Raw genomic sequence first — 27,288 nt, 5'->3', positions numbered from 1 at the left:
TTCAAGGGACTCTGAACCAACAATCATGAAAGACAAAAACAGAATTGGAAGACTCACACTTCCCAATTTCAAAACATACCACAGAGCTACAGTAATCAAGGCATTGTGATGATGGCATAAGAACAGACATATAGGTCAATGTAATACAACTGAGAGCTCAGAAATAAACCCTCACATTTATGGGGAATTTATTTTCAACAAGCATGCCAAGACCATTCAATAGGGAGGTCATCTTTTCAACAAATGACAGTGGGACAACTGGATATTCACATGTGGGAGAATGAAGCTAGAACCTTACCTCATACTATATAAAAAAGTTACCCAAAGTGGATCAAATACCTAAATGTAAGAGCTGAGACTACACAACTCTTAAAAGAAAACATAGATATAAATATTCTTGAACTTGGATGTGACACAAAGCACAAGCAACAAAAGGAAAAGTAGATCGATTGGACTTCATCAAAAGTACAAGCTTTTTGCTTCAAAGGATACCGTCAAAAAAATGAAAAGGTTAAGATAAATGTGAAGAAAAAAGTGAAAAGGGCCTGGGTGCAGTGGCTCACACCTGTAATCCTAGCACGTTGGGAGGCCAGGGCAGGAGGACCACTTGAGGCCAGGAATTCGAGATCAGTCTGGGCAACAAAGTGAGACCTTGTCTCTCCAAAAAAAAAAAAAAAAAAAAAAGAAAAGAGAAAGTCCACAGAATGGAAGATAATATTTGTAAGTCATAAGGGAGTTTTATCTGCAATATATAAACAACTCTTATCATCTCAATAAGACAGGTAACTCAGTTTTTCAAATGAGCAAAGGATGTGAATAGACACTTCTCCAAAGACACACAAATGGCCAAAAAGCACATGAAAAGATGTTCAACATCATTAATTATTAGGAAATGCAAATCAAAACCATAGTAAGATACCATTGCATACCCACTAGGGTGGTTATAATTAAAAAAAAAAAAAAATCTATAGCATCTATAGAGACAGGGTCTCTATCACCCAGGCTGTGTTTCATAGCACTCGGTTCACACCACCAGAGTAGTACATAATCTACCTGTTAACACTTGGCTCTTTACTTGTCTGTACCCCTCAACCCCTCAGTAGACTGTGAGTTCCTTGGGTACACACAGGAAGTAAATTTAAACTTTTGCTGCCACTGGGTCTGACATCTAGGCATGTACTTTGTAAATGTTTATTGAGCTAAAATCTGGCCACTGGTATTCCTTAACACAGGAGCTTGGGTTGGATAGAGATCAGAGATAATAATTTAGGAGCAGGCTGGGGCAATAGAAGAGGAAGCCAGGTCTCTAGAGCTGATGCATCTAAATTTCATTTTTAGCGAATTGAACAGAGGGATGTGAGGAAAGCCAGCTTGAAAGAAAAGAAGGAGAGGAATCAGAATGAGGCTTTACTCCAGGCCATCAAGGTGAGTTCTCAAACCTTAGGTTTTTATGGTCCTGCTAAATCCACTAATCCTGTGAAGCTTGTTGGGAACCTTTCTTGGGATGCTTTACCTGAAGGAATTTGTTCATTTTCTTTCTACTTTGGTAAAGCAGTGTGACAGAGGAGACCAGGCTGTGGAGTCAGGCCACCCCAGTTCAGTCAGCTCTCTCACTCGTGTGCATGTGTTGGTCTCAGTAACATAGACAGTTGTCTCCACTTATCTGAGGCAGATATGTTCCAGGATCCACAGCGGATGCTTGAAATCTCAAATAGTACCAAACCTGATTGCCATCAGTCAGAACACATTTCTGTTTGTGTCTTCCACCCACAAATATAATGCCTTTTCCATCTTAGCTAAAGCACTTATCACACATTGTGGCCATAATTTTTGCAGTTTGAGGTACATCAGCAACAGCAAAACTAGCATTAATTTCTTTTTCCTTTTTCATAATTTCACAGATAGAAGGTTGCTCTTACCATAGATCTTAGCAACCTCAGCATACAATTTTTCTTTTAATTAAGCTGAGAAGTTTCACCTTTTTACTTAAAGGAGGTAGTTTATAGCTTCTGTTTGGCATATCCAAATTGCCAGCATCAGTACTCTTGTGCTTTGGGGTCCTTATTAAGTAAAATGAGTGTTACTTAATACAGGGACTATGATACCATGACAGTCAATCTGATCATTGAGATGGGTACTAACTCACAGGTGGGTATCATCTACAGCATGGATGCGCTGGACAAAGGAGCAGAGCCTGTAATTTCATCATCTGTTACTCAGAGCAGTACATAATTTAAAACGTACAGGTTGTTTATTTCTGGAATTTTTCATTTCATATTTTCAGACCATGGTTGACCACTGGCAACTGAAACTATGGAAAGCAAAACCTTGGATAAGGGATGCTACTGTACTGAATGCCTGCTTTGGGTTAAGTGTTATTTAATCTTCACAATGGCCTTCTGAGATAGGTTATATTGCTTCTGTTTTGCTGGATAATAAAATAGTTTCAGAGAGGTAAAGAAACCTCACATAGCTACCATGTGTTAGAGCCAGGTCCTTGCTCTTAACCACTGGGTTACACTGCATCTTGAGAAAGTTTGACATTTTTGGATGTTGCTCCTATAACAACAACAACAACAATAATAAAATCCTACCCTCCCTTTCTGTTTTCTGTATTTTGAAATGTATGTAGTCTGACCCAAATCTTGCTTTAACCTTGATACCTAGGGAGTCACCTGTTTGAGCTTGTTTGGCCTTCATAAAGGAGAGAGTATCTGCTGGGAGATGATGGGATAGGTTTTTTTGTTGTCATTGTTGTTTGTTTGTTTTTGTTTTTGAGACAGAATGTTGCTCTGTCGCCCAGGCTGAAGTGCAGTGGCGTGATATTGGCTCACTGCAACCTCTGCTTCCTGGGTTCCAGCAATTCTGCCTCAGTCTCCTGAGTAGCTGGGATTACAGGCACACACCACCATGCCCAGCTAATTTTTGTATTTTTAGTAGAGACAAGGTTTCATCATATCAGTCAGGCTGGTCTCGAACTCTTGACCTCAGGCGATCCACCTGTCTCGGCCTCCCAAGGTGCTGGGATTATAGGCGTGAGCCACCATGCCGGGATAGGTTTTTTATTATTTGTTTAGTTAAATTATGCACCATTTATATTACTTGTTGACTGTAAGAAACTTAACACTGCTAAAACATACTGCACTATTCCCTCCCCACAACAGTCTGTTTACATGTATTAACACATCAAACAGATTAGAATACTCCAGATTTTTCATCTAATTCTCATTCACAGTGAGGGATTTGTTCGTTTTCTTAAATGTAGAATATGGGATGCCCAGACACCCAGACATTTGCATACATACTTTTTTTGTTTTTTTGGTTCTCTCCTTTAGTGTAACCCTTCATCTCAAACTTAACATACATAAGAATTACTCTCAACAGTACACAAAGCCATGCATGCTGTATTTACTAATGGTTTAAGGGAGGAGTCAGCAAATTGCAGCCATTGGAACACAGCCCTGCCTATTTGTTTATGTACTACTTATGGCTGTTTTCACACTACAGTGGCAGAGTTGAGTAGTTTATTTTGACAGAGACCATTGTCCAGAACTCTTAAAATATTTCATATCTAATGCTTTAAGAAAAAGTTTGCTAACCTCCAATTTAGGGAATATCATCAAATCTAATTTTGGTTGCATGTCATTTCCCCTCATGTGCTAACCTTAGGAACCCCTGCACATTTACATAAGAGGTGACCCTACTATTTCAGACCCTTGATTTACGCCCATGTCTAGGAGACAGTCAAGATTAAGTCAGTGCACACTGTTTCTAATATTCCATGTCCCAGCTAAACTGAAACATTTGACATTTCTGTACAGGCTACCTTCTTGATCTTTTCTGTGCTTTTGCACAGGCCGCTCCTTGGAGTGGAATGCTCTTCCTCCCTTCTAAGTGCCCTTCCCTTCCAACTTCTCTGCTTTTCAAAGTCATTGTTCAAGGCCTAGCATATCTTAGTCACCTCCAGCTCCCAAGGCTGAATTAATTATTCCCTCATCTGTGGTTCCCCAACTCCACTTCTTACCTTATATCATCATTATTTTCATAGCTGTCTCACCACTTGATATTGAGCAGAGGCTTGAGGGCAGGTAACCATGTCTAGGTCTCTGTGACACAGGGTCCAGCACAAGGTAGATGCCCAATGAAGGTGAGTTAAGTAAGTGGTACCTACTATGCGCCAGGCCTCAGGGATAATGAAGATGGATTGTGTGTAGCGTTGTCCCTCGGAGCTCCCATTGTTATGTTTTTTTCTTTTTCTTTTTTTTTTTTTTAGTGTGTTAAAGATGTCCATGTTCATTCAGGGTATGGATGGGGAAAATTAAATTAAAAATAAAGTTAGTCGTGCAGCCTGGACGATATAGTGAAACTCCGTCTCTTCAAAAAATAAAAATAAATAAAAAATAAAAAAATTAGCCAAGTGTTATGGTTTCTTTACTTCAGTAAAATGGGTTTGCATCCTCCCACACAATAAGATGTGCATTATGTGTGTGTTTCTGTCTTTAACCCAGGCTAGGAATATCAGGCTCTCAGAAGCTGCCTGTGAGGATGAAGATTCACCCTTTGAAGGTCTAGGTGAGCTTTTCCTGGATGGACTCAGCTCTGACAACCCCCATGGAGCTAGGCTGAGCCTAGATGACCAGGGCAGGCTGAGCTGGCCTGTGCTCTTTCTGTACCCAGAGTATGCCCAGTCGGACTTCATCTCTGCTTTTCATGAGGACTCCAGGTACTGACTTGCCCAGCAGCCTTCTGCTTTTACTTGCATGCTGTCTCTTTTTGTGACAGGAGGGACAAGTGGATTTTTGGTTGAGAAGGGAAGATAATGGTTTAGAGGGTTTCACACAATCTGGTTTGATAATAACCTCTCTATCCTGTAGCTGACTGAACCTTGACTAATTAGGTTTGCAACGACAGACAAAAGTCTCATCATCATACTGACTGGGCTAGTATGTGTAACACCACAGTGTTGTGTTTGCCAAAGAGTGGTATACATCACTGGTGAAATATGAAGTCATTTTAGGTAATACATGCATAGCAACTTAAGTGAATATTAATTAGAAAAAAAATAGAGAGGCCAGGCACTGTGGCTCATGCCTGTAATGCCAGCACTTTGGGAGGCCGAGTCAGGCAGATTACTTAAGGCCAGGAGTTTGAGACCAGCCTGGCCAACATGGTGAAACCCCGTCTCTACTAAAAATATAAAAAATTAGCTGGGCGTCTGTAATCTCAGCTACTCAGGAGGCTGAGGCATGAGAATCACTTGAACCTGGGAGGTGGAGGTTGCAGTGAGCCAAGATCATGCCACTACACTCCAACCTGGGTGATAAAGCAAGACTTTGTCTCAAAAAAAAAAAAAAAAAAAAAAAAAAAAAAAAATATATATATATATATATATATATGTATCTTGTGATTTCATAGGGTTAATGCATAGAATGAGTCTAATTGTAAGACAATTTTTTTGTACTCTTTTTTTTTTTTTTGGAGACCAGGTCTCACTCTGTTGTCCGGGCTGGAGTCCAGTGGTGTGATTATGGTTCATCACAGCCTCCATCTCCCAGGCTCAGGTGATCCTCCTGCCTCAGCCTCTCAAGTAGCTGGAACCACAGGTGAACACCACCACATCTGGGTAATTTGTTAATTCTTTGGTAGACACAGAGTCTCTCTATGTTGCCCAGGTTTGTCTTGAACTCCTGGGCTCAAATGATCCTCCCACCTCGGCCTCCCAAAGTACTGGCATTACAGGCGTGAGCCACTGCACCCGACCAGAAATGTTTTTAACCCTGAATCTGTTTAAAGAAAATTATGTCAGCTGGGCACGGTGGCTCACACCTGTAATTCCAGCACTTTGGAAGGCCAAGACAGGAGGATCACTTGAGGCCAGGAGTTCAAGACCAGCCTGGCCAACATGGCAAAATCCCATGCCTACTAAAAATATAAAAAATTAGCCGGGCGTGGTGGCACATGACTGTAGTCCCAGCTGCCTGGGAGGCTGGGGCATGAGAATTGCTTGAACCTGGGAGGTGGAGGTTGCAGTGAGCAGAGATCGTGCCATTGCACTCCAGCCTGGGTGACACAGCAAGACTTTGTCTCAAAAAAAAAAAAGAAAAGAAAATCCTGTCACTCAGGTGCAGGGCTCATACCTGTAATCCCAATACTTTGGGAGGCTGAGGCAGGAGGATCATTTGAGCCCAGGAGTTTGAGACCAGCCTGGGCAATATAGGGAGACCCCCGTCTCCACAAGAAAAAGAAAAAAATTAGCCAGGTATAGTGGCATGTACCTGTAGTCCCAGCTATGCAGGCGACTAAGTTAGAGGAATTGCTTGAGCCTGGAAGTTGAGGCTACAGTGAGCTATTATGTCACTGTACTCTAGCCAGGGTGACAGAGTGAGACCCTGTCTCAAAAGAAAAAAAAAATATGTCATAATAGGACAAGTGATACATATGCACATTTTGAGTATTGCTGTCAAATGGGTTAAGCCTGCGTTTCATGTTTTATACATGCTAGATAACTCTGAATTAGTGTCTGGGGACTGATGTGGGAAAATTGGTCATGAGTTATTGATACCCAGAAAGTACACGTTTTATCCTTAGGTTTATTGATCATCTAATGGTGATGTTTGGTGAAACACCCTCTTGGGACCTAGAGCAAAAGTATTGCCCTGATAATTTGGAGGTAAGAGAAGTTTTATTTCGTTCCTCTATGGAATTAATTTTTTTTTTTTTTTTTTTTTTTTTTTTTTTTTTTTGCGGTGGCGGGAAGGCTGGTAGAGGGGGGAGAAACTGACTGCTTTATTTTTTTTGAAAATTATAGTAAAATATACATGACATAATATTTACCATTTTAACCATTTTTAGGTATATAGTTCAGTGGCATTAAGGACATTCACATTGTTGTGCAACTATCACCACCAGCCATCTCCAAAACTTTTTTATCATCCCAAATTGAAATTCTAAGTACTTCATATAAGTGGAATCATACCGTATTTGTCCTTTTATGTCTGGCTTATTTCACTTAACATCATGTCTTCAAGTTTCATACATATTGTAGCATGTGTCAGAATTTCCTTTTTTTTTTAATTTTTGAGACAGAGTCTCATTCTTTCACCCAGGCTGGAGTGCAGTGGTCTGATCTTGGCTCACTGCAACCTCTGCCTCCCAGGTTCAAGCAGTTCTCCTGCCTCAGCCTCCTGAGTAGCAGGGATTACAGGCACGTGCCACCACACCCAGCTAAGTTTTGTATTTCTAGTAGAGATGGGGTTTCACCACATTGGCCAGGCTGGTCTCGAACTCCTGACCTCAAGTGATCCGCTCATCTCGACCTTTCAAAGTGCTGGGATTACAGGTGTGAGCCACCACACCCAGCCAGAACTGTCTTCCTTTTTATTTGTTTTTTATTTTTTGAGACAGAATCTTGCTCTGTCACCTAGGTTGGAGTGCAGTGGTGCAATCTCAGATATTGTAGCGTTGCCTCTAGGGTTCAAGTGATTTTCATGCCTCAGGCTCCAGGTAGCTGGGATTACAGGCATGCACCACCATACCTGGCTAATTTTGTTTGTATTTTTAGTAGAGATGGGGTTTTGCTATGTTGGCCAGGCTCGTCTTGAACTCCTGGCCTCAAGTGATCCACCCTCCTTGGCTTCCTAAAGTGCTGGGATTACAGGCGTGAGCCACCATGCCCAGCCAGAATTTCTTTCCTTTTTAAGGCTGAATAACATTCCATTGTTGGGATTTTTTAAATAAAAAATCATAATTTCCAGCATAAAGAATTTTCTTTTTCTAACATTTGAGAGTAGGATGCCAACTGATGTCCCATCACCCCTGAATACTTTAGTGTCATTTCCTACACAAAAGGACATTTTTCTTTATAATACCCATATAGCTATCAAAGCAGGAAATTTACTTTAATTTACTGCTACCATCTAACCCTCCATTCGGGTTTCACAAATTCTTGATAGCAAAAGGGTTTTGTTCAGAATCACTACTGTATTTAGTCATCATGTAGCTTTAGTCTCCTTTGGTATGGAAGAGCTCCTCAGTCTTTCCTCCACTTTTTTTTTACTTAAAAAGTTTGTAGGGCCGGGCGCGGTGGCTCAAGCCTGTAATCCCAGCACTTTGGGAGGCCGAGACGGGCGGATCACGAGGTCAGGAGATCGAGACCATCCTGGCTAATACGGTGAAACCCCGTCTCTACTAAAAAAAAAATACAAAAAACTAGCCGGGCGACGAGGCGGGCGCCTGTAGTCCCAGCTACTCGGGAGGCTGAGGCAGGAGAATGGCGTAAACCCGGGAGGCGGAGCTTGCAGTGAACTGAGATCCGGCCACTGCACTCCAGCCTGGGTGGCAGAGCAAGACTCCGTCTCAAAAAAAAAAAAAAAAAAAAAAAAAAAAAAGTTTGTATTCATATTTTTGTGATCATGTGACTCAACTGCAGTACACTTTCTTGATCTTAACACCTTTGAAGATTACAGACCACTTATTTTGTGGAATGTCTGTCAGTATGGGTTTGTCTCATGTTTCCTTCTGACTAGATTTGGATTATACATATTTGTTTGTTTGTTTTGAGACAGAGTTTTACTCTTGTTGCCCAGGCTGAAGTGCAATGGTGCGATCTCGGCTCACTGCAGCCTCCGCCTCCAAGATCCAAGCGATTCTCCTGCCTCAGCCTCCTGAGTAGCTGGCATTACAGGCATTCGCCACCATGCCCAGCTAATGTTTTGTATTTTTAATAGAGACGGGGTTTTGCCATGTTGGCCAGGCTGGTCTCAAACTCCTGACCTCAAATGATCTGCCCGATTTGGCCCCCACAAAGTGCTAGGATTACAGGCATGAGCCACCGCTCCTGGCCTGGATTATGCATATTTGGCTGGAATATTACAGAAGTGATGCTGTATTCTCATTGCACCTATCAGGTGGTATGTGATCTCTCTTTGTCCCATTACTCATGATGTTCTCTCTGATCTTCAATTTTGTTTCTGTGTCCTTTTGACTCTTGTCTATTTTTTAAGTGGTTGGTACACAGGATGTTCTAGGTTCAAATTGTGCTTTCCTTGCCCCAGCTCTGGAATCAGCTATTTTTTCCCGAGGAGCCCTGGTTCTTTCTAGTGAAGAATGGTATTTAGAAGCTGAGAACTCTGTGCAATAAGTGTATTGATTAATACAGTGGGGGTAGACAGGCAAGCTTACTGCCTCAATGCCTTCTCAGTGCCTCAGCTGAGGAGTATGTGTGTGTGTGTGTGTGTGTGTGTGTGTGTGTGTGTGTGTGTGTGTGTAAAACCATGATGTCTCATTGGTATCTCCAACTCTAATCCAACATCCACAGGATTTTTTCTCCCTTTCTATATATGTAACAATGACTTTCTTCTTCTTTTTTCTTTTTCTTTTTTTTTAAATCTTCTGTTACTAGTAGAGATGGGGTTTCACCATGTTGTCCAGGCTGGTCTTGAACTCCTGACCTCAAGTGATCCGCTCATCTCGGCCTTTCAAAGTGCTGGGATTACAGGTGTGAGCCACCACACCATAGCCTGGCTCTGTTGCCCAGGCTGGAGTGCGGTGGTGAGATCTTGGCTCACTGCAGCCTCAACCTCCTGGGCTCAAACGATCCTCCCACCTCAGCCTCCCAAGTAGCTGGGACCATAGGCATTTGCCACCGTGCCCAACTAATTTTTGTATTTTTAGTAGAGACGGGGTTTCCCCATGTTGCCCAGGCTGATCTTGAACTCCTGGACTCAAGTGATCCACCTGTCTCAGCCTCCCAAAGTGTTCAGATTACAGGCATGAGTCACCATGCCTGGCCTGACTTTATTATTCTTAATATAGTTATTTGTTTGATCAGTTCCCCTCCTGTCATCACTGCTGGCCCCTCTCCTATGTGGAGCCTTCCTCACCCTACTTGGACTCTCGACTCCACATGTTAGGCTACTGCCCCCGTGTGGGTGCCTTCCTCACCCTGCATAGACTCTGACATCCTGTACTGCTCAACGACCCTACATGGACACCCTCCTCATCCTGCTTGGGCTCTGACCCCCCACAGCAGGCCACCCCCTCCCAGGAGTGGTCACCCTTCTTACCCTAGTTGGGCCTGTATACTCCATATTAGTTGTCCCCATGCATGGATACCCTTTTCACCCCACATGGCCTCTGACACCCCACCTTGGACAGCCATCTTACAAGGGAGCACTTCTTCCCCTGCTCAGGCCTGCTGGTCCACAGCATGGATGCCCTTCTCCGCTGGTCTTGCTCTGACACCCTCTGCAGCTTCCTGTGCAGACGTCTTCCTCACCCTGCTTGGGCTTTGACACGCTGCCCAGACATCCTTCTCACCTTACTCAGGCTCTTTTCTGCTCTGAGCCCATAGCTTTCTCCTCCACATACCTGATGGCTTTAGTCTGAATTGTTAGGGAAAGGAGGGCTACATAGGCCTGGCCCTGAGTCTTGACTCTTCTGTTTACTAGCCGGGTAATGTTGGCAAGTTGTTCTCCTTCTCTGAGCCTTGACTCTGTCTTTGGAAGATGGAACTGATAATAGCCTCTCTTACAGTGGCATGGCGGGGACTAAATGCAAAGCACCCAGTTACACAACCATATAAAGGAGGCATTCAACTGCTAACAGTTGCCATCTTTTAAATTTTCCCTGGGCTTAGCCTTAACTAAGGCTGCCAAAGCGCTTTATCTCTGACTCTTGCCCTTCTGTTAATCTTGCAGGTCTACTTTGAAGATGAGGACAGGGCAGAACTATATCGGGTGCCTGCCAAGAGCACCTTGCTGCAGGTTCTACAGCACCACAGGTGAGTTACCTCATGGCACTGAGTAGACTGGGAAAGATGCTCAGTGTATTAGTCCATTTTCACACTGCTGATAAAGACATACCTGAGACTGGGCAATTTACAAAGAAAAGAGGTTTAACAGAGAACTCACAGTTCCACATGGCTGGGGAAGCCTCACAATCATGGCAGAAGGCAAGGAGGAGCAAGTCACCTCTTATGTGGATGGCGGCAGGCAAAGAGAGAGCTTGTGCAGGAAAACTCCCTTTTTTTTTTTGAGACAGAGTTTCGCTCTTGTTGTCCAGGCTAGAGTGCAATGGCGCGATCTCGGCTGACTGCAACCTCCACCTCCTGGGTTCAAGCGATTCTCCTGCCTCAGCCTCCTGAGTAGTTGGGATTACAGGCGCCTGCCACCACGCCCAGCTAATTTTTGTATTTTTAGTAGAGACAGGGTTTCACCATGTTGGCCAGGCTGGTCTCGAACTCCTGACCTCAGGTAATCCACCTGCCTCGGCCTCCTAAAGTGCTGGGATTACAGGCATGAGCCACCGCTCTTGGTCAAGAACTTCCATTTTTAAAAGCATCAGATCTCGTGAGACTTAGTCGCTATCACAAGAACAACACAGGAAAGACATACCCCCATGATTCAGTCATCTCCCACCGGCTCCCTTCCACAACACATGGGAATCATGGGAGCTACAAGATGAGATTTGGGTGGAGATACAGAGCCAAACCGTATCACTCAGGCACCATCCCAGGAGTACAGCCAGGTTCTGATTCTGCTGCTGATTGATTGCCTCATACTCCCCTCCCTTCTGCCCTGAGCACAGAGGTGTGTGAGACAGCAGCCATGGAGTCTAGCCTGGCCCATTAAACTTAGCCATTAGTCAAACATGCTCTAGTGTGATGATAGCCCACTGCACCACAGCCATAACACTCCAGACCAGGGGAGATAAATGGGGCTGGTCTGAGAATGGAAAAGCTGCCTCGCTTTTGTATATGAAGGCTGCTAGGGTGGCCTTCTTTTTTTTTTTTTTTTTTTTTTTTTTTTGAGACAGCATCTCGCTCTGTCACCCAGGCTGGAGTGCAGTGGCGCGATCTTGGCTCACTGCAACCTCTACCTCCCCAGGTTGAAGTGATTCTCCTGCCTTAGCTTCCTGAGTAGCTGGGTTTACAGGGGCCCGCCACCATGCCTGGCTAATTTTTGTATTTTTAATAGAGACTGGGTTTCACCATTGTCCAGGCTGGTCTCAAACTCCTGACCCCGGTGATCCACTCACCGCCGGTCTTCCAAAGTGCTGGGATTACAGGTGTGAGCCATCACACCCAGCCAGCCTTCCTTTTCCTAATTGTACCTATACCTATATCTCCTGATGCTTTCTTTCGTTTGCTTTTTCTTATTTTTAATTTTTTTTTTTTTAATAGAGATGAGGATTTGCCATGTTGGCCAGGCTGGTCTTGAACTCCTGGGCTCAAGCAATCCACCTGCCTCAGTCTCCCAAAGTGCTGGGATTAGAGGTGTGAGCCACCACACCCAATTTAATTTTTTTTTTTTTTGAGATAGAGCTTCACTCTCTCACCCAGGCTAGAGTGCAGTGGCATGGTCTTAGCTTACTGCAGTCTCTACTTCCTGGGTTCAGGCAGTTCTCCTGCCTCAGCCTCCCGAGTAGCTGGGACTACAGGCATGCACCACCAAGCCCAGCTAATTTTTGTATTTTTAGTAGAGATAGGGTTTCACCATGTTGGCCAGGGTGGTCTCGAACGCCTGACCTCAAGGCATCTACCTGCCTCAGCCTCCCAAAGTGCTGAGATTACAGATGTGAGCCACCACACCCAGCCCCCCAAATTTTTTTAAAATTATTTTTATGATAGAGACAGGGTATCTTCTCCAGGCTGGTCTTGAACTCCTGGGCTCAAGCAGTCCTCCTGCCTCACCCTCCCAAGTAGCCGGGATATCGAGTGCATGCCACTGTCCCGGCTCCTGATACTGTCATATGAAGAGAGCATTGGCTCTTGAAGTCAGACCCATCATCATTGACTGGCTGTGTGACTCTGAGCACACGCTGCCTCTGGGACTGCCGCCTCATCTCTGGAACGGAGTCATACATGCTTACACATTTCTCAGGTATTTGAGAGCCAGTGAGAGGATAGGAGTTGAAGTGCTGTTGTGAACTGCACAGGGCAGTCCTGCTATAGGAGGGCATCTTTGTCATTAGCAGTGGCAGCAAGATGGATTTGGCAGTTGTCTCAGAGAAGCTGTGAGGTGTTCCTGGGCTATAAGGGAGTGCCTTCAGCAGATTTGCAAGTTGACTCTTGGACTACTTTTCCTTAAGCTTTGACCAAAGCAAAGAAGAGAAAAGCAGATGCTTTTGCACTTAAGCTAAAAGAGCCCAATGTATTAGTGTAAAGAGAATGGTTGGATGTGGTAGGAAATGAGGCTAGAAAGCTAAGTTAGGGTCATACATCTGGACGCGGTGGCTCACACCTGTAATTCCAGCACTTTGGGAGGCCGAGGCGGGTGGATCACGAGGTCAGGAGATTGAGAACATCCTGGTTAACATGGTGAAACCCTGTCTCTACTAAAAAAAAAAAAAAATTAGCTGGGTGTGGTGGTGGGTGCCTATAGTCCCAGCTACTCAGGAGGCTGAGGCAGGAGAATGGCCTGAACCCAGGAGGCAGAGCTTGCAGTGAGCTGAGATTGCACCACTGCACTCCAGCCTGGGCGACAGAGCGAGACTCTGACTCAAAAAAAAAAAAAAAAAAAAAAAAGAAAGCTAAGTTAGGGCCATACAGGAAGGCCTGAATGCCCTGCTAAGGAGCGTAAACTTTATCCTGATTGTGGTGTACACCAGGGTTGATTTTTTAAAATTAAAAAGATTTTAAAAGATGTACACAATAGGCTGAGTACAGTGGCTCACACCTATAATTCCAGCATTTTGGGAGGCTAAGGCATGAGGATCACCTGAGCTCAGGAGATCATCCTGAGAAACATAGCGAGATCCTGTCTCTACAAAAAAAATTTTTATGGTGTTGTGCACCTGTAGTCCTAGCTATTTGGGAGGCTGAGGCAGGAAGATTGCTTGAGCCCAGCATTTCGAGGCTGCAGTGAGCTATGATCACACCACTGCACTCCAGCTTGGGTGAGAGTGAGACCCCATCCTCCCACCACACAAAAAAATTACAGAGTAATGTAAAGATTTGAAGTGTACTGTCCAGTGGCGAGGCCTGAAGTAGGAGGAGGTAGATTAGAAAGAGGTTTAGGAGGCAGATTGGATGGGAGCTGGTGTAGTGTTGAGTGATGTGATAGGGGTGTCCAGCTAGTGTTAATGCTTTGGCTTTGGCTTGGTAGGCAGGAAGGAAAGGTTTTTCCAGATCTGATTGATACCTTTGGTGGTGTTTTACTCTGGTCCCAAATCTCTCTTCTTCTAGTTTGTAGACACATTTTTTAGCTGCTCATTTTCTCAGTTGTTAGCAAATTACCCAGAATTCTTTAAAGGCCTGTGTTCTGCCCTACCCCAGAGGAGAAATCTAAGTAGAAAGCAGAATGAAGGCCAGGCATGGTGGCTCAAGCCTGTAATCCCAGCACTTTGGGAGGCTGAGATGGGCGGATCACGAGGTCAGGAGATCGAGACCATCCTGGCTAACACGTTGAAACCCCATCTCTACTAAAAAAAAAAAAAAAATACAAAAAACTAGCCGGGCGAGGTGTCGGGCGCCTATAGTCCCAGCTACTTGGGAGGCTGATGCAGGAGAATGGTGTAAGCCCGGGAGGTGGAGCTTGCAGTGAGCTGAGATCCGGCCACTGCACTCCAGCCTGGGCGACAGAGCCAGACTCCATCTCAAAAAAAAAAAAAAAAAAAGAAAGCAGAATGATGCTTGGAGGAAACCAGATTCATGCTTCTCAGAAAATGTAAATGCTGTTGGAAGTTACTACCTTTAAAATTATTGCCATAGGCAAGAGCCTACCCAGGACTGGTTTCTGGCAACTTCAGACCCTAAACTGGGTGGAGCTACAAAATAGGCCCTCTGTCTCAAAGCAGGCACACTGAGTAATGCAATGCCGCTATCCCCGGGAGGCCAAAGCCCTCCCTGCCTCTCCAGCCTGCCTCACTCCTTTTGCTTTGTGCCCTAGCCACAGCAAACGTTCTGATTACTTGCGCCTCCTGGCTTTTGCTCCCCAACCCCCATAACCACTCCTTCCCCAAATTAAAGCCAAGTTCAGACATGGCATCTTCCAAGAAGCCTTTTTTGATTCCCTTCCTCATAAAGGGAACCGTGCTTCCTTGGGATAATGCTGTGCCTCACAAATGCTTCTGCAGTTGTACCTTGCTGTCATTAATTGGTTCCTCATCTCCCTCCCCTCCAGGACTGAATTTGAGAACAAAGATGATGATGTGTGGGTGTTTGTTTTTTAATCTCTGTGTTTTCAGCATAGGGACTGGCTTACCACTGAATGCTGAATGAATGAATGAATGAAACCATGCTTTATAGTTTTATTTCATATTTAGCCACAGACATGCATGATGCCAGAGGACTGGCCTAAAGGTTCTGGCAAGGTTGTAAGGATGAGAATGTCATGCTAATTTGCCAGATTTATGAACAACCAAATAACTGTGCTAAACTTGCATTTTCATGTTGACTCCCATCGAAAGGCTCACCTTGAATGTTGTTAGGAAGGTGCATGGATGGTTAAGATTGTAATTAAATTAACAACCTGTCTTTTGTTGTGTTCATGGCAGGTACTTTGTAAAAGCCCTGACACCAGCATTTTTGGTCTGTGTAGGATCTTCTCCTTTTTGCAAGAATTATCTCCGGGGGAGAAAGGTGTACCAGATACAATGACCGAGCCAGGGCCCCTGGATCTCCTCCCTCACCCTCCTCTGCTGGGAACCTAGCACGCCTGAATCAGCTGGACATACTGCTGGAGTCCAGTGCTTTATTTCTGTCACCCTGGGGATAGTCCTTCCTAGCATCATGGTAGGGGAGGAGCCTCTGGATTCCCCAAACTGCAGCCTCTCTGGCTGGTCTTCACTTTCCTCAGTTGATGTAAAACTGTGTGCCTTGGCCATGATGGCCCTGGACTCCATCTCTGAAGGGACCATCTGCCGCAGTTACCACAGCAACTGACCTGAGCAGCACCCTGGTCTGTGGAGATGGACTCAGGATCCAGTGACATGATTCTGAACTTCTGTGGAGTTTGACACCTTAGAGAAGCTACCCCTCAAACTGCACATATAGACACAAACAATGCATAGAATTCCAAGGCTTTAAAGCTGAGAGACCCTGGCCTCAAGTTATTTCATGAGCACAGAGGGGAGCCATGTGGGGTTGCTGCAGATGCCTTGAGGCGAAATGAGGGCAGGAAAGCCACATCTTGCTCAGCATTTACAAAGACCATGTAAACTGAGATCCTTGGTACCCTAAAAAGATTGCCAGTTTTCTTCATCTTTGTCATATGGAGGACTGTGACAGACTTGGACAGTGGCCTCTGAGTTCCTCTGCAGTTTTAACATTTTAGGATTTTGTCTTTTAAACTGGAAAACCTTCTAGCATGTTGGGTTGGTATAGGATATATTTTTGTCTGCAGCTGTTTGTTGCCCCGTTCCTAAGAGGAGTTTATCCATCCTCACCTGTAGCTGTGTGACTTCCTGCAGTGCCCTCACCCCATCCCCCCGGGAGAGGGTACTTCCCTGCTTCCGATGCAGAGGGATATTCGCAGGCATGAGCTGTCCTGTGTCTGACAGAAGCCTGAAGAGTCATGTGTGGTTGGCCCATGCTCTTCCCTCTGCTGTGAGAACACATTTCCCACAGAGGAGCCGTTCCATGGAGCCGAGCTACAGCAACTGGCCTGCAGCCACTGAGTGTCACAGGAATGAGAGAGCAGTGTTTGCTGTAGTAAGCAGTGAGATTTGGGGGTTGGTTGTTACTATAGCAGAGCTAATGCATCAGTAAACTGAAACCAGCTGCTGTCCTTAAAGTGGACTAATTTGAGGCTGGGTGCGGTGGCTCATGCCTGTAATCCCAACACTTTGGGAGGCGGAGGCAGGTGGATCATCTGAGGTCAGGAGTTAGAGACCAGCCTGGCCAACATAGCAGACCCCATCTCTACTAAAATACAAAAATTAGCCAGGCGTGGTGGCAGTCTAATCCCAGCTGCTCAGGAGGCTGAGGCAGGAGAATCACTTGAACCCAGGAGGCAGAGGTTGCAGTGAGCTGAGATCGTGCCATTGCACTCCAGCCTGGGCGACAAGAGCAAAACTCTGTCTCAAAAACAAACAAACAAAAAAGTGGACTAATTTGGAGTTTTGCGTAGTGTGCCTCACTGTCTTTGAAAGGAAATTGGCTGTGGAATATTTACAAAGAACCATGCAGCTTCCAGATGCCGGTCCCTGTCTGTGGCTTGTGGCCAGGAAGCTGAAGTTCAGCCTCCTTCCTATGCCTGGTTTTGGCCACTTAAGTAAGGACCTGAGGACCAGTTGAGGGCCTGGTTTTGGTAACTTAAGGGCCTGAGGACCAGGAGGCTGATGGACGTGAGGTCCTCTGTGCACTCTCTGCTCTTAGACCTAGGAGAGACTGAGAAAGTAATTTTAGGGATTGTTAGCACATAGGGATGGGAAAAGGAGAGAGCTCTGCCCCTGCTGAGACCTGATCCTGTATTCAAGTACTATTAGCCATATGGGAACCTGGAATCTTGACCCTGCCCTGACCCATCATGGGGGTCACATGACATTCCTTCTCTCTGAACATCTGTCAAATGGAGAGGGGACATAAAGGACTGAATGTTTGCTGTGTTCTTTCTGCAACCCTTTTTCATCCCCATCCCTGACATGGGAAACAGAGCCTGGCCCCTTACGGCCAAGACCTAGTGGGCAGTCCTTGCAGAAAAGCCAGAGGGGATGGGGTGCATCCACTATGTTGTGGACACGTAAGGTCCATGGTGTGTCTACAGCTAGGGAGAAGCCTTTGTGGTTAAAAATGGGCCTACCATGAACCCTAGGTCAGTTGGGAAAGTGGATGCCAGCCTCCTCACTGACCTCAAGTAGACAAGCAGTTTACATGGCCCAGCTGTGTGGCCTGGAGCAAGCTCTGTCGCATTATGTGCGTCTACCCCCGCTGTGTTACAGAGAGGGTTGGAGAGATCCCTGAGACCCCCTGCAATTCTGCATTCTGGGTTAGGAACCTTGAATGTGGATTTGAGGCCTTTTCAGCACAGCAGGCTTGCCAAGGGAGCCCCCTCCCCCAGCAGGGCCAGAGGCTCACTTGGGAGACAGCCACGTGGGACCAGGGTGTGGAGAGGTGCATGGCCAGGTAGTACAGGCTCAGGCCATTACAGGTGCAGCCCAGGTTGCAGAGAGGAGAGGCGATGGTAGTGGGATCTAGCTGCAGAGGTCCTGGTAGCAAGGCTCGGTAATGAGTGTAGGACTTCCTGGAGAAGGGGCCAGTGTTGTGGCCCAGGCCATAGCTCTATTCATTGAGATGCATGTCACCCGTGATGTCTGATGTTATCTGCCCAAACCACTGGGCACTCAACATGGCCATGGCCACACACACAAACCAGATGACCGGTGAAAGCATGACAGGAGAGAAAAGGTTAGGGCATGATCCTCCTGCTGTGGTCTCCCACTATGACAGGCACCTTGGGTGAGTTTTGTAACCTCTCTGAGCCCCAGAATCTTTTGCCAAATGACGTTAATAATAGTAGCTGCACTCCGTATTACTGACAGTGAAATGCTCCTGTCTGTCCTCCATCAGGAAGCACAGGGAGCAGCAACTCAAGACACTGCAAGTGAAAAGGCTTTGCCGCAGGCTGCAGGGCCTAATTCCGTAAGATGCCCCCCTTGCCCTGTTTATGACCCCTGGAATCAAGGACACCTCCAGTCCATCGGGTACCAACGGTACTCTAACTCTTGGGCAGGACTGCCTCCCCACCTGCTGCTGTGGAGGTTGTTGGATATTTCTGGCCACACCAGACTGGGGAGACCTATTTGCTTCTGTCATTCGGTCACAAGCCTCACTGAGGCTGGCCCTGGGTCAGCTCCCAACCTGGGCCCCGCCCTTGAGGAGCTCCCAGGCCATCAGGGAGAGTGATTTGGAAACCAACCAGTATGAAATGAGGGTGCACAAAGGGGGCCCAAGCAGAATGATTTAGCTGAGCAGAGGTAGGAGTGACTGATCCTGATGGGATGTGGAGGAGCTTAGAAAAGGCTTCCCAGAGGTGACCTGAACTGGAGCTCAGGGATGAAGAGGCCCAAGCTGAGCATTCCTGGCAGAGGGGTTAGCATAGGCAAGGATGTGGAAGCCTTTCCTTGATCCTCTGCCCTCCCCAGGTGTGGCTCCCCACATCTACATCCACTCGCAGGACTTCTTACCCCTTTGTCCCACCAGACTGAGCTCCTTGAGGACCAGGCCTGCATCTGGTGCCTGTACTCCCAGTACATCTCAGAGCCGAGCACAGAGGTGCTCCAAGAATGTGGTGGTGCCTCAGTGGCATGTTTGAGGACTAGTGAGTGTGATAATGCTGGAGCAAAGAAGAGATGGGCCAGTAGCAGGAGGTGTAGCCTTCCTTGATCATGGGCCCAGGTGTTTGTTCCATACACCCTGGGCAGCCATGGAAGCATTTGGCTCAGGGAGTGGTATGTCCAACGGGGTTTTCCAAAGCTCTGTCTGGCAGCCAGAGTACAGGCAGGGCCAGGAGGGTGAAGGGGCCGCATACCTGGGTGGCCTCCTCGTCGAGCTCCCTTGGCTGGCACATGACAAAACATCAGGTTGCAGAAGGCTCAGGCAGAGCTGATGTGGAAGCAGAAGGGGAAGAGCCTGCTCTGGATGGAGCCGAGTTCGCCAAGGTAAGCTGCTTTCCCAAAAAGGCCGTGGGACATGGTGCATGCAGGATCAGTGGCTAGAAGTGACTGGTGGGCCCAGGGCCCCTCTTTACCCTCCCCCCAGGGCCCACTGACATCCAGGATCTGTGGACGCTGACACTCTAAGGCAGCTGGAATATAATAGTTCACAAACTCTCAAACCCAAGGGCCAGGGTTCAAAGCCCAGTTTTGCCACTTAATAGCTGTGTGACTCTGGGCAAATTTCGTAACCACCTTGTGCCTCAGTTTCCTTATATATAAGGAAATTTAATAATATATTTTCAGAGGATTGTTCTGAGGATTAAATGGCTGGCACCTGGCACACAGTAGGTGCTTAGTAAGCATTAGTTGTTATGGGTACCAGGCACTCTATTGCAGGGGTCCCCAACCCCTGGGCCGTGGACTGGTACCAGTTCATGTCCTGTTAGGAACCAGGCCACACAGCAGTTGAGTGGTGGGCAGAAAGCATTACTGCCCGAGCTCCACCTCCTTTCAGGTCAGTGGCGTCATTAAATTCTCATAGGAGCGCGAACCCTGTTGTGAGGTGCACACACAAGGGATCTAGGTTGCACGCTGCTTATGAGAATCTAATGCCTGATGATCTGAGGTGAAACAGTTTCATCCCAAAACCATTTTCCTCCCCTGTCCTGTGGAAAAGTGGTCTTCCACCAAACTGATCCCTGGTGCCAAAAAGGTTGGGGACCGCTGCTCTATAAGACAACTCTTTGCCTAGGATGATTCTCCCCTGACTTGACCCCAGATGAGGAACTGCCGTGGCTCTAAGGCCCCATGAAGGGTGGGCCTCTCCACAAGTGGACTCAGCCCTCAGAGGCATCTCCCAAAATCCTGGATTCCAGAGGCATAGTCAGACTGAAAAGGGTCCTGCCTCTTTTATTTTTATTTAAAAATTTTTTAAAAAGATTTTTTTAACAGTGATGAGGTCTTGCTCTGTTGCCCAGGCTGGTCTCAAAACTCCTAGTCTCAAGTGATCCTCCCACCTCAGCCTCCCAAGGCATTGGGGTTACAGTTGTGAGCCACTAACCTGTACTTCCCTGTTTTAGAGTGTCCTGGATAGAAGGCAGGAGCCCTAGGACCTGCTGACAGGGCCAGCGCCCAGGGACTGCCTAATCCTAGCAAGTCCCTGCCCTCCCTGGGTCTTGGTTTTACTATCTAAACAATGGGAACAATATACTAGATCCTGTAAGGCTTATTATTCCTTTTAAACAGCAGGTAGCATAAGTCCTCACCAGAAAGGTAGTGTTCTGTTCCACAGACAGCATGGGTTGTGGTTTTTTTTGTTTGTTGGTTGGTTTTGTTTTTCTTTCTTTCTATTCCTTTGTATGAGAGACAGCATGGTTCTTGATATTCAACAGATACTGGTTTGAACTCTGGCTCTGCTACCTAAAGGCTGTGTGCATGTCACTTAATCACCCTGAGCCTCAATTTGGTCATCTGTAAATCTGGGCAAAAATACTGCCGAATATGGGGGGTTAAGGAGTGCTGCAATGCCTCCAGGTGTTGCAGTCTATTCAGTACCTTTGCTTAATGCCTGGCATGCGATAAGTAGTGCTCAACAACCCTAGGAACCCAGCCAAAGTCATGGGCTGGACAAGTCCCTTCCCTGAGACATGCCTGAAAGAAGTATCAAGCAGGTCTGCATGCCCAGAAGGTGGCAAGGAAAACCAGATGCAAGGTCTTGATGATGTCTGCAGGCTCCCTGTCCAAGGACATGGCACCTGCCACCAGCAATCTCTCCATAGGTACTCCTGCTGCTTTAAAGGCCCAGAATGAGCCCTGCAGCTGAATCCTCAGCAAATGGGGTGAGGGGCTGCCTCTGCCACCTAATAGCAGTCCAACCACATACCCTGGCTCTGCCCAAACCTTGGCCTCTCCAGGCTTTCTCCCAACTGCCTACATCAACCTGATTACAGTTCCTCTAACACACCAGATGCTTCGTATGTCCATGCCTTTGCTCCAGTTCCCTCTACTTGCAATGTCCTTCCCCTGCCTGGTCTACCTGCCAAAAACCTACCTATTTTCAGAGAAGTCCAAAGGGCACCTTCACTAGGACGTTTCCCCTGTCAGCAGGGAGCTGGCCCTCCCTGATGTGCATGCACACACTCCCATCCTCACCCTCCTTCTGTCCTGCCCCTGTAATACTGCATGGCGTCCAGATGTCCAGGTGTCTGCCTCCCCTTCCAGCATGTGAGCGCTCAGCGGGCAGGGGCCAGATAGGGATTCATCTGAGTGCCCAGTGCCTGACACGTGGTGGAAGCTCCAAGCGTGTCAGTGTGCTGAGTAGATGGATGGATGAACCAACGAAGGAACTAATGAATGAAAGAGTAAAATAAGCCAGTGCCCTGTTCCCAGGCCCCCACTTGCATACACAAGCATCAGCAACAGCATTCCCAGGCTCAAGCCCAATGTGACCACCTTACATCTCCTCTAAGGAGACTCTTGGCCTCCCAGCCCATGGGCTCTGCCTTTTTTGGCCTCTGCTATCCATCTATCTGGTTGCCAAGACTTTGGACCCAGCACAGACTGGGGAGCCCTGGGCGGGGAGTTGAGGTTGTGTGGCTGCACCTGGCATTCTGGTTCCGCCCACAGCACACGGCTTCCCTCCGCCCTGAGTCCACGGAGGGAAGGACTAGAACTGGGTCAGCTGTGGCTGGCTCGAGCGCAGGCAGGAGGGTCCCGTTACTTACGGCAGCCGCGGAGCCTAGGCCCTGCTGCGGCAGTGTGTTTCCAAGGAGCCAGGGTGAGCTAGGTGAAGGGCCCTGGGGGCTTCCCTTCCTCCGGGGGCTGGCAGGACAAGGAGCAAGGCCAATGCTCCCTGCAGGTGATGTGGGCCTCCCCCGCCACCGTACCCATGCCTGGGACTCTGGCAGAGCCAACCTCCCCTGCCTCATCGATGAGGACCAGGCTAAGGCACCTGCGCTCACATCCGCACACTTGACCACAGGGCAGAACCTCTTGCACCCGTGTAGTGCCGCCCTTCCTTCTCAGGGCCAGGGGTCTGTGATGGAGGTGGGACCACCTGACTTCTGTCTGGTTACCTCTATGGATTTGGGGTGGCAGCTGAAGAAGTGGGTATGGGGAAAAAGCCCCCTGAAATATACTGCAGGCAGGAAAGGAAAGGCGCTGTTCACACTGAATTCTGGAACCGTGCTAACCGCTGTACCTGGATTATCTTATTTAATCCCAATGGCCACCCTCTCAGGTCTGTTATCCAATTTTATAAATAAGGACATGGAGGCACACAGTCACCCCACTAATGAGTGCCAAGCCAGGAACTGAACCCAAGCACCTCACTCCAGAGCCTGCCTTCCTCCTCTTTTGTGTTCTCTATTCCGTTTGCTTTACAAACATTTATGTGGCACCTGCCATGAGCAGAGCATCAAGGCTGAAGTGCATCAGGCAGCCTCTACCTTCAAGGTTATGCTGTTAAATGGATGCAATAAATCTAATGGTCTGGGAACTGCTCCGATGAAAAGAAATATAGCCACAACAAGCAAGTCTGTCATCAGCCCTGCTGTGAGCCGCCAGTGACTCTCCCTTCCCACATCAGCGCTCTTGGTGTGGCATTTAAGGCCGTTCAGGATCTGGGCCCTCACCACCTCTACAGCTCCCACTCTCTGACCTCCTTAGCCCAGCCATCCTGAATGGTTCAGCTATGGGGCAGGAGGGTGCAGTGGCTGAGGATTGATTGGCTGTGGAGCCAGGCACCTGCATCCCAATTCCAGCCTCACAGCTTACTAGCTGGAGGAGGCCTTGGGCACTTTGCTTAGGTGCTCTGTGCCTCAGTTTCCTTATCTGCAACATGAGCAGGATAACAGCACCCACCTCATACAGGTGCTATGCGAATTAGATGCATTAACCTACATGAAGCATGTGGAACACAGCTTGCCTCAAAGTATGTGTTCAATCTATGACACTGTTATTTTCTGTTCCCTAACTTGTCATGCTCTCTGAGCTTTGGGCCTTTGTGCATCCAGTTCTCTCTGCCTGGACCATTCTTTCTTCCACTTTTTCCCCTCCTTCCACCCCCAACTGTTCCTCCCTTCACTGACACATAGCCTTCAATCAGGCCCAACTGCCTCCTTCAGGAAGCCCTCCCTGTCTCCTTATCCCACATGTCCCCATGGCACCTGCACCGCAGTGCATTTTTAATTGTTTACTTCATGGTTCCCACTCTGTAAACTGAGTCAGGGACCCTGAGCTGTGCACTTTCATAACGCCAGGGCCTAGTACTGCACCTGCTCAGCACATAGTAGATGCAAAACAAATTATTACTGGCTGATGATATAGAGCAAGGAGTGATTAATTCTGAACAGATCAGGGATGGAAGCCACCACATACGATGGACTTGGGTCATGAGGTTGAAGAAGGAATTGGTGGGGGGTAAGGTGGGAGAGCCTTCTGGCATATTCCAGGGGTAGTGCCTGTGCTGGCCTGGCTCAGTAACGGCAGCTGCCACCTCTCGAGCACTTAGGATGTGCCAGGCAACATTCTTGGTGTTTTATTTGGATTCGTTCACTTAATCCTCCCGACACCTCTAGAAGGCAGGTAGCTCTCTAGCCCCATTTTACCGACAGGTGTGAAGAGGTTAAGTAACTTGCCCAAAGTCAGCTAGCTAATGAAAAGTAGAGCCAGAACTTGAATTCAGGACTCTGCTAAGCCCCTCAGGAGATATCCATATTAACGAGACCAGCTCTCTGCCTTCAAGGAGTTTGCAATAGACCCAGCTGCCTTTGCCTTGCTCAGTCCAAGCTTACGGTAAAGTCTGAGCACTCACTGTGTCATGCAGTGTCCCCAACCTGCCTGCCTGGGTAGAATAATCCACTGTCTGTGGAAACCGCTGCCAGAGCCCCCCGTCGAATCCCCTAGCACCCAATACCTTGCCAATGGGGATCCCGTCGCCCTATGAGCTTTTCTTGGCAAGACTTGGCAGCAAGTGCTGCCCTGGAAAAAGGGCTTCCTGAGTTACCATGAACTGGTGCCACCTTTTCACTCTCCTGGCCCTACACAGTTTTGATTAGCTAAGGGCAATTAAGCTTTAACCATAGGGGCTCATTAGCAGCCTTGGGCACTGTTGGCTTGATGGGAATGCCTGCACCGGGATGGTGCTTCAAGTTGCCACCCCGTTCTGCTGGCCATAGTGCCCCACCCACCTACCTCCTGTGCAAAGTATCACTTAATATACAGGCAGCTCCACTTGCCAGGCCTCTGCTGTGGGCCAGGCACTGTTATCCCCATTTTACAGATAAGGAAGCTAAAGTGGAGGGACTATGAGGAAGTGCCTTGCACAAATGTCATGGAGACAGTGAGTGGCCCAGACAGTCTGACTCCAGAGTCTGTAGCTGGGGTCACTATAAGCCTTTTATTTTAATTTTATTTTTGAGACAGGGTCTCTCTGTTGCCCAGGTTGGAATATAGTGGCAGGATCTGGGCTCACTGCAGCCTCTGCTTCCTGGGCTCAAGCCATCCTCCCACCTCAGTCTCCCAAATAGTTGGCACTACAGGTGCCTGCCACCATGCCCAACTAATTTTTGTATTTTTTGTAAAGACGGCGTTTTGCCTTGTGGCCCAGATGTTACTTAAGTTGCAATAACATCATAAAAGTATTTTCCCATTTTCCACGTTATAAGAAAACTTTAAAATCCTGTTCCTAACTCTAAAACAAAGCCTCACATGCCCTTGGATGTGTAACAACCCATTCTAAAAAGCACTCATGCATCTTGGTGTGGAAACGGATCATGAGAACTCTGGAGACCTGGCACTCAAGTAGTTAAGGAAATGACAGTTTCAACAGAGTTCTGCAAAGCTCCTTGACGGATAGCCCAGCAGGTGTTTCTTCCATTAAAACACAGAATATTAATGGAGCCCTTGATTTACATTCTAAGCCCGATTTACACAACGGTTTTGTTATGCACCAGTCTTTGTCCCCAAGTATTAATTCTGCTAAATATTTCCCAGGCAGTCGCTGCTAGATCTCCCCAAGGAATGAGCAATGATAATACAGCCTGTACCTGCTATTTTGCCAGCATCCCATTTCATCAATGTATGGCAAGAGGTAAAATTGGGAAGTTCAGAAATGAGACAGTAGGGCACACAGTTTGAGTATTTCTGTCTTTTCTCTAAGGAGATGCAGCTATTCTGCAGGTGCCTCCTAATTCTTGTCCATGGCATTTCCCAGGAAAGTTGTCAAGCATCTTATCAAGAAAACAAGATCCAGGTCTTGAGATAACAAAGTTAACAGCAGAACCTGAGCTCCCAGTGGGGGGATTTCCTAAGTCGTCTGGTGTAAGGGAAGTGTCTCTGAGTGCAGACTAAGGGGTAATTAAGCATTTCATATAAGTGAGCTTGGTCAACCCCCAAACCACCTACAAGGTGGGTACCATTAGCACGAGTGTCCCACTGATGGAGAATCTGAGACACACATAGGGCAAGTATTTGTCTGAGGTCACATCCCCAGTAAGTGAATCTAGGATTATGTCTCTTCAAGGCTCTGATCTTCTCGCCAAATCACACTGCCCCTGGCTACTAGAAGAAACACTGGCTTCCTGATTAGGACACAGGTTTCATTCAGCCTGACCTTGGGCAAACTGGTGTCTCCCTGTATTTCTCTCCTTCTTGTAAAATAAAGAGAATGGGCACCTGTTTCAAGCAGCTCAAAGGCTCATCCAGCCAGTCTTCTCTTCACTCAGCAGGACCAATCAGAGAGGAGGGGCACCTGTCCTATCCTCAGGTGTCTTGCGAGTCAGATGACATGTGGCAGGTTCATTCCTGCTCCAGGCCCACTTCCCAGGCGAGAGCCAAGGCCAGCTTCAAGTTTACCTAAACTCTAAAGCTCCAGGATTCTATATCATCCTCAAGTCAGTGCAGGCCTTGCACATTAATCAAAAGTAAAATTCACTGGCTCTCTATTCCTGGAATCTGGTTTTTAAAAGTGCTTACAGTAGGCTAACCTCCCATAAACAAGCAAGCTTATGGGGCATACATTTAAAGTTAAAAAATTATTTAGCCAAAAAATAAAAATAAAATTTTTTTAGCCAAAGTGACACACTACTTGGGAGGCTGAATTGGGAGGACTGCTTAAGCCCAGCCTGAACAACATAGCAAGAACCCTGCCTCTCTTTTTTTTATTTTTTGAGACAGGGTCTGGCTCCATCGCCCAGGCTGGAGTGTAGTGGTGCCATCTCAACTTACTGCAACCTCCACCTCCTGGGCTCAAGTGATCCTCCCATCTCAGCCTCCCAAGTAGCTGGGACTACAGGCATGCGCCACCATGCCCAGGTAATGTTGTCCAGGCTGGTCTTGAACTCTTGGGTTCAAGTGATCCGCCGGCCTCAGCCACCCAAAGTGCTGGGATAGCAGGCTTGAGCCACTGCTCCCACGCAAAAACCCTGTCTCTTAAAAAAAAAAAAAAAAAAAAAAAAAAAAATTTAAAGCATCCATTTGCATGAATCCTAATTTCTCACATACTTTAGGCTAACTTGGTTAAAGAGATAAACATAATTTAGTTTTATTTATTGAAATCACTTTTGCAGAGGCCAAGCAGTGTAGTGAGGAGGACCATTTTTGGCCAGTGCCTGCAATCTAGCTGTTATTATGACAGCTGTGCATCCTCGGGTAAGTTGCTGAAATAGATCCTCATGCTTCCTCATCTGTAAA

The 27,288-nt window shown here is 47.0% G+C and overlaps 1 protein-coding gene across 1 annotated transcript in view; it reads left to right on the top strand.

Annotated features, from left to right (window-relative positions):
* The window catches only part of TTC4 (tetratricopeptide repeat domain 4), a 29,993-nt gene extending 13,278 nt beyond the window's left edge, over window positions 1-16,715 (top strand). The window contains exons 6-10 of the mRNA XM_010372577.2: window positions 1,339-1,425; window positions 4,509-4,723; window positions 6,589-6,670; window positions 10,698-10,780; window positions 15,496-16,715. Of these exons, the coding sequence (XP_010370879.1) occupies window positions 1,339-1,425; window positions 4,509-4,723; window positions 6,589-6,670; window positions 10,698-10,780; window positions 15,496-15,598 (570 nt within the window). The 3' untranslated portion in view covers window positions 15,599-16,715. The remainder of the gene's footprint in view (window positions 1-1,338; window positions 1,426-4,508; window positions 4,724-6,588; window positions 6,671-10,697; window positions 10,781-15,495) is intronic.
* Window positions 16,716-27,288: the final 10,573 nt, after the last annotated feature.

The sequence above is a fragment of the Rhinopithecus roxellana genome, chromosome 12 (assembly GCF_007565055.1).
Source record: "Rhinopithecus roxellana isolate Shanxi Qingling chromosome 12, ASM756505v1, whole genome shotgun sequence".
NCBI lineage: Eukaryota > Metazoa > Chordata > Mammalia > Primates > Cercopithecidae > Rhinopithecus > Rhinopithecus roxellana.
The sequence above is the reverse complement of the archived record's forward strand: the minus strand, read 5'-3'. Positions and strand labels throughout refer to the sequence as shown.